This window comes from Prunus mume, linkage group LG2, assembly GCF_029339155.1.
Source record: "Prunus mume cultivar Tortuosa linkage group LG2, ASM2933915v1, whole genome shotgun sequence".
NCBI lineage: Eukaryota > Viridiplantae > Streptophyta > Magnoliopsida > Rosales > Rosaceae > Prunus > Prunus mume.
In genome coordinates this window covers 46,937,050-46,944,452 of record NC_142699.1, presented here as the reverse complement: position 1 = coordinate 46,944,452, position 7,403 = coordinate 46,937,050, and the positions used below count along the sequence as shown (strand labels likewise).

Here is a 7,403-nt window from a genome sequence, read left to right as displayed (position 1 = left end):
TTTAAGAAGTTGTTTGTAAAATTTTCCCAAATTTTTTGGGTTTTGTAAAATGTTGCTGGGGAAATGTACAGAAGAGTCTTGATATTTGATCTTACCCAGACTATAGCAAGCAAAGAATACGCTGTTGTAAGATTAGTCTATTTTGTGCTTCAAATGTTAAGAGAAGACATGAAAGTAGAGTTTTTATAACTTTGTATTAAAGAAAATTAGGAACTGAAGAGAAAACCCTTGAAACAGAAAAAAGATGAATTAATTGGCATATTCAATGCAAGTGCTTACATCATGGTTCCCTTCGTGGCTCCACTGTTTAGAAAAAAATTGGCACAACCAAGAAAAGAAAAATTAAAGAAGGGAGGTATCTGTTCTCTTACTCTTCCTCAATTTCAAGGCCTGGTACGTATTCTAAACTCACGTCGAAAATGACCGGACTACTTGGAGCCACCCTTGGCCTTCCTGGAGCTGAATTGAGACCCTTGGGAAACGCCAACTAATCAAAACCAGAGTAAAAGCACAAAGGTTAGAACTATCCTGCCGTGAATTCATAGAAGCACTTGCAATTGGTGGTTGGAAGATATCAAGGCCAATACAATCATGACTGTTAAAGTTTCAACTCAACCCCACAGAAGAATCATAACATATAATGCCTCAAACAGGTTCTAGGTTTTTGAATACCATTATTTTTCCCTTTTTCTTTTTCGACTGATAAAGAAATGATAAGGGTCAGATTTTACAGTAGGCCAAAGTTTCAGAAGCCTCTAGCCTAGTAGAGGCAAAAGAAAACCTTGTCAAATGGAGAAAGCAAAATGTATCTCATCCTTCTCTTCGACAAACCTTCCATGAGGAGCTGTTATTAATAATATCTTAGTTTTCCAGGTAATGATACATTTGTGAGCACCCCAGCCTAAAAAAATTTGGATAAGCTGCATGGCTGAGTAATCTCATAAACACTGTGATCAACGAAATTTTGCACTGCTATTGACAGGACGGGAAAGTATTCTACTAGAAAAGAATTCAAAGGAATAAATGCTCATATAGTTGAAAATAATTTCTTCTTTTCTTTTCTGTTTTTTTATTTATGGAAATATAAAGTTCCCTGTTTTTCTGTTACAAATAACACAAAGTAAAAAACTTACCGATCCTGGGATGTAGAGTCGGCGCTTCCCTCCTATTTTCATGGATAAGATCCCTTCATCAAGTCCCTTGATCACCTGTTCTACTCATTCAGATTAACAATTATTAACAAAATCCTTTTTTCCAGCAAGATAAGTTACTTTTAAATTCCAATAACAAATTGAGAATGTGATAATGTGATTCAAACAGTACCAATCTTTCTGACTCCCCTTTAGTCATGTAATCACAGAGTTTTTTTTTCTCTCCAAATTTTATTTTTTGGGTGATTGTACAATAACATGCTATCACCAAAACAACGATAGGACCTATAATGTCATTGATTACTGGAAAACTCTAGAGTTGTATTAATTGTTTCAAGAAGCAAACTCATGATCAATAGGATAAGTTTGGAACTGAAAGCACAAATAGACCACAATATCATTAATGTGATTACTCTTCTCTAATGAGGACGAGGATGACTGAAAAATCATAAATATAAATCAAATGATTGGAGACATTTATAGAGCATACCTGACCAGAGCCAACACGAAATATATAAACTTGACCTTTCTCCAAGGAACTGCATAATTGAAGAAAGAATACAAGAGTGAGAACCTGGATCTTATCTAAGCCCCAATCAAAATTTGTCAACCACAAAACTTGTTCCGAACCGAAAAAGAAAAGTTAGAAAAATCAAAATTAAAATTAAAAAAAGATATAGGATGCCACCATATATTAGGTCCCAAGCGGAAAACCTTTATAAAATATCAACAAGATCATACTTACAAATTAACCAACGTGAAGTTTACATCTCTGAGATGCTTTATTATTGAACACTAACAACTCTTAATAAATGAACAAGTAACCCATGCCAGGGTATATGTTGCTTGGATAGTTTCTCATGTTAAGGCTATTGTGGTTTGATGCAAAGGAGAATACCCAAAGCTTCCCAATAGTGCATAATGCATAGAGATGTAAAAAATGACGATTGGTTTTTTCTTCACTTCCCAACACTTCCCAATAAAATTATACTCGTGGTTGAGTCTATTTAGGGAAGTTTATCTGAGCTGGGTAAATCCAGCCACATGTTTATTCTTTTTTGTGAGAAGCACATTTCTTTCGGTGGTGGTAAGAAGGAAAAAGTTTTATGGATTAGTAGTGCGGTAGTTGTCTTTTGGTAATTTCATTGAAAAGGAATAAAACATTTTCTGAAATCATGGTAGGGAGGAGGTGAAGTTTTATGGGACAAATTCAGACTTTTGTCTTCATTTTTGGCTTCACTGTCTTCTGAGTTACATCACATATTGTTTCTTCCATTTTGGTAGATAGTAAAACAGCTGCTAAGCCTGTTATTTAGGCCTCTCAATTTTGTTTTGGAACTTTCTCGTTGTTAGAAAGTCTATTGTTTCCAATGTTTTTCTGTCTTCATTGATGTAGGTGTGATGGACAACTTGTCCAAAGTAAAAGTTCTGTTCCTGATCAGGAAAAGGAAAGAAAAAGTTCTAATTAAGTATGTGCCTTGTACCCAACGATATATTGTATCCAGCGTATTGTTTTCTCCTGTTGTTGTGGGGATTGGGCGGAATTTTTATGGGACAAAGTCAGATTTTGGTCTTGACATTGGGTTTCCGTTTCTTTTAAGCTTTCGGAACATAATGTTTTCTTCTAATTTGGCAGATTGGAAAGTATCTGTTCTTTATTCCTAACTGTGTTTTGGTTGTTTGCAATATTGTTGCTGTCTACATTGATGCATATATGTTGTGGATAACTTGTCAGAGTTGTACTTTAACTTATTTTATAAAACTATTTCTAAAGAAAGAAAATCATGAAAGCTATTGCACTTTTTTTGCTGCTATCAAGGTATAACAATGTGATACCTGTCAAATATTTGTCCAGATGGAACCATGGCAACATAATTCGCCGCCACCTACATAAAAGTTATACAAACTCTGTCACCGTATGAGAGTCAAAAACACAATAAACAATGTACATCTATTGACAAGTAGATAAATGTCTGTATAGAATTCTATCCCACCCTCTCTCTCTCTATGTGATAAAACCACCCACTATTTCCATATAGCTAAACCATAATATTAGCTAATTCACCTGGAGTGATATCAAGCTAGCTTGGTTCAGTCATGCAAACAACACATATACGGAGATTAAGAAAGTATAAGGAACAAAGGCTTATTCTCAGTAAGGAGATGCCAAAAATTTGACGCAAAATATATATTGATACCATATCTAGGAAACCAGAAAGTAAAAGGAAGTAGAAAATTTATATTTGAACTTCTAACAGTTAAGAGAGGATGAGAGCAGATACCCAAGACCTGTGGCTGCAGAGGCAATAAGTACTTATGAATTGTGATTATCTTAGGGACTACTAAGAAGTGCATTTTACGGAGATTCACAAAGAAGCAGAGATGATGGTACAAGAGCCAATATCAAATATAGAAAATAACCTTTAAATTTTATTAACAATCAAGTGCTTGTTTGTGTCAGAGAAAACAAAAATCCAACATATTCTAAAAATTAGTTCTCCCAATATGGATTCACCACCTGGATTTGCGGTTGGTTTAGGTGGTGAGAAAGTCAGTAAACTAAAGAAGGCTTTGTATGGCTTAAGCAATCTCCTAGAGCTTGGTTTGGGAGATTTTACTCAGTCTATGGAGAAATTCGGAAAGAGCAATTCTAATCATACATTGTTCTTAAAGAACAAGGAAGGTAAAGTAATTGCTTTAATAGAAATAGGAAGTTTTTATTAGTAGAAATTTGTGTGTTAACTTTTTCACTTCTATGAGGTTCATTTGTTTCCTAGTTTGTATATCATTGTAATCCCTTTGATACCTCCAACATTCAGAAATTTAACCCAAAATTTAACATTACACACCTGAAAACCAACTGGTGGGCTGGGGCCTTGACCAACTTTAATATCCTTGTACTGCAAACCGGACTCTGTAGTTACCAAAGGTATCTTCAACAAAGAGACAAATTTAGCATCCATTACCAATACAGTTGATAGTTCACATCAACAAAGAACATTCGTCACTGACATAAAATCAATGAACTTCCAGGGAAAAAAACATGATTATAATCATTTTAACCAGAAACAATGCATCCTTATTAACTGACAGCAACAGAGTGAATTGATCATATGAGCTGCTATAAAGTGGAGAAAACGTATCCCAAGTAAAAGACACAAATCATTATGTTTAAATAATGTCTTGGGAGGTTATGCTCAGGTTGCATAATGTAAAGTGAAAAGTAAAATAGTGCTAGCAGAGACGATTTGACCAACTTAACTTGAACTCTGATTCAGTTAATAGATATCAAGGTCTGGCATAACATCTTGGAGCTCATGCCACAACAAGAACCATATGAAGGGATTAAATAGATAGGCTCAAATTGGTGTGTATGCAAAGTTTTAAGGGAAAGAGATAAATAGAAATTCAGGATCATATGAAAAAGTTTGTAGAATGAACTACTCATCACAACGATTCTGAAACGGGCAACAAAAATCCTTGGAAAAATAATGAGGAAAAAAGTAATAGAGTTGAGTATAAATGGAAAAGGAATGCATAAATAGAAATAAATTGGTGGAGAGAAATTGGGAGTGTCATGACATATAAGGCAGCACTAAAACTAGATTTTTCACAACGTGCATATCGCAGGTGTCCTTTTAATAATGTGAGAAAGCACTAATTACTTGGAAATAATTATTTATGTATATCTTTATATATTCTTGTCTATTTTGAATAAAAATATTATTGTCTATTGTTGCACTAGACAGTATGCAAAGGATTAAGCATAACTATGAACGAGCCTCACAGTTCAAGGTATTAACCCTTTTTTCTGAAAACCCCAAATAGAACCTTTCATTCGGGCAAGCGACATAAAACTGACTTCAAATCCTCTAAAGCATTACTTCTATTTTTCCAGTTTGAGAAATATTTCAAGTCCCCAGAGTTGAATCACGATATTATTTGTAAACTTCATATTTTTTAAAGACTTAATGAACAAGCTAGAGATCAGTATTATGCAAGTTATAACTGCTATAAAATCTGCTAGAATTTTGGAGTGAGTAATATTTGAACTCCAAATATGCAGTTAAGGGATCCATGCAATCTCACCATACATTTTCAAGCTCTTTCTCACAAGAACCATCACATAACCTAGGCTTTTCTTCTGGGGGTAAGCCAGCTCCCTCAGCTTCAAAGGAGTCTATCACAAGGCTTGAAACTCCAAGAAGCAACCCAATCATATCTCTTCGTTTCATTAAACAGAACTGATCCATATATCCTCTTGATCTTGCAGCCTTAACAGTAAGTTCTGAATTTGAACATTGCACTAGCACACCCCGAACTTTTGCGCAGGAAATGCCTTGATAATTTGCAGATATCCTTTTTCCAGAAGATGAACCTAACACAAGATGAGCTAATTTAAAGGAAAAACACCATAACTAAAGCTGTGATATACATTATATTGGTAAAACTTGAAAGCAAAACAGAACATCTAAAGCTGTGGTACAGACACATACAAAGCTTCTTCAACAGGACTCCATGCCGTCCAAACAACCATTTGTTTTTGGTTCATTACCTTAGGCTGTAGACTAAGGTTCAGGGCCTAGGATTAGCTGTAAGCCTTAGATCCTAAACCATTACCCAAAGCCCTAATTGTAAAAGTTAAATAAATCTACAAGGGCCATGCTGTTCCTATCTAAGAAGCTGACTCTATTCCAACTACCTGCTTTTCTATAGCACCAAAATTTTAAAGCTCCCTCCATTTATAGCCAATTTCTTGCAAAGCTGCAATATGATCTGGACAATGTTCAACCTTCACATTGCCACTCACTGTCCCTTCTCCTTCAAAAAGAGAAACAATTGTTCCCATCACGAACTTGGGATTTGTACAGGCAAAACCCCATTTTAAATCTTTGACATGAATCACACACAGTGGACCTGGTTCAAATTGTACAAATTAAATAACACCACTCACCAGCCTCAATAGCCAACTCCAAGAACTAGAGTTCAGAGTCACCCCTGAAATTGGATGAGGGTTATCTCAAATTCTATGGCCTAATTGCCGTTTGATTTAGAAATTAAAAGAAACTAATAGAATTTTACGAAGAACAGGATAATACAAAATAAAATAAAAATATAACACAACCATTCTGCTAACTAATTCGCAATCTATGAATCCCACAAGTACAGATTTGAATGGAAATTTTCAAAAAATTTATGCCTTCTAAATTATAATATTACCCAAGAGAAAGAAAAAGGCAAACACAGAATTTTTATTTTTATTTGTACTGAGTTTTGTAATTTTTGAACATGCACATTGAGATTGATAAGAAGATGGAAAAGTAATAAAAAGAAGGCTATCAAGAAGAAAAGTGATTACCAAGTGGAAGGAGCAGAGTCGAGGAAGACGAAGCCATGCTCAAGTGGAAGTGAGGAGTTTGTAACGTCCACAAACGGATAACGAAATCAACTTGTCTGTATAAATGGAGCTTGTCCAAGTGCGTACTTTTCTGCGGCTATGTGACATTTACCGGATTTTTTTTTGCTTTTTTTTTTTCCCCTATAAAAACAAAAGGCTTATTTTATTTATGAGTTATTCGTTTTATTAGTCCCTAAATTTAGAGTGATTTGCGTTTGAGTTCATCAATTTCAAAATAGTTAAAGTGGTCCTTCAACTTCAGTTTCGTTAGGATAAATGATCCTACCGTCAATTTTGTTAACTTTTTTATTAAATGCAGGGGTAAAATGGTATTTTTATATTTTTTTAATTTAAAACTGATTAAAATATGAATAAAATATTAAAAACAAAAAAATAATAAGAAAAAAATTCAAGTTTTTAGGAATAAGAACTAATTTTTAATTTTTAGTTTGACTGAGTATATGAATAAGATTTTTTTATTTTTAGAGTGAAAGAAATATTCATAAATTGAAAATTAAAAATAATACAAAAATACCATTTTACCTCTGCATTTAACAAAAAAAGTTAACAAAATTGACGGAAAGACTATTTGTCCTAACAAAACTAAAGTTGAAGGACCGCGGGAACGATTTTGGAAATTGAGGAACTCAAATACAAATCGGGTCAAAATTTAGGGACTAATAAAATAAATAACCCTTTATTTATTTATTGATATGTCATATGTGCTTTGCTTATCGTCTCACTTTCTCTCTTGAACTATCAACTGACTTAATTTCCCCTTATACTTGCATTTGTATCTCACGTTACTCCATTCCGTCAATTTCTTTAGTAAAACCATTAAGTTGTTGATGTTG

At 34.0% G+C, this 7,403-nt stretch overlaps 1 protein-coding gene across 2 annotated transcripts; it reads right to left on the bottom strand.

The window, feature by feature from the left end:
• Window positions 1-228: 228 nt before the first annotated feature.
• Window positions 229-6,637, bottom strand: LOC103322327 (FKBP-like peptidyl-prolyl cis-trans isomerase family protein). Of its 2 annotated transcripts, none has more exons than XM_008224233.2 (7): window positions 6,511-6,637; window positions 5,246-5,529; window positions 4,001-4,084; window positions 2,988-3,037; window positions 1,642-1,690; window positions 1,134-1,208; window positions 229-487 (listed from the first exon to the last, which is right to left on the bottom strand). In XM_008224233.2, exons 1-7 carry the CDS (start codon window positions 6,545-6,547, stop codon window positions 368-370), a joined length of 699 nt encoding a protein of 232 aa, XP_008222455.2. In that variant the 5' UTR covers window positions 6,548-6,637; the 3' UTR covers window positions 229-367. The 2 variants fall into 2 exon arrangements, with proteins under 2 accessions (XP_008222455.2, XP_088903356.1); XM_089047230.1 differs by lacking the exon at window positions 6,511-6,637 and adding an exon at window positions 5,854-6,134.
• Between the last annotated feature and the right edge of the window lie 766 nt (window positions 6,638-7,403).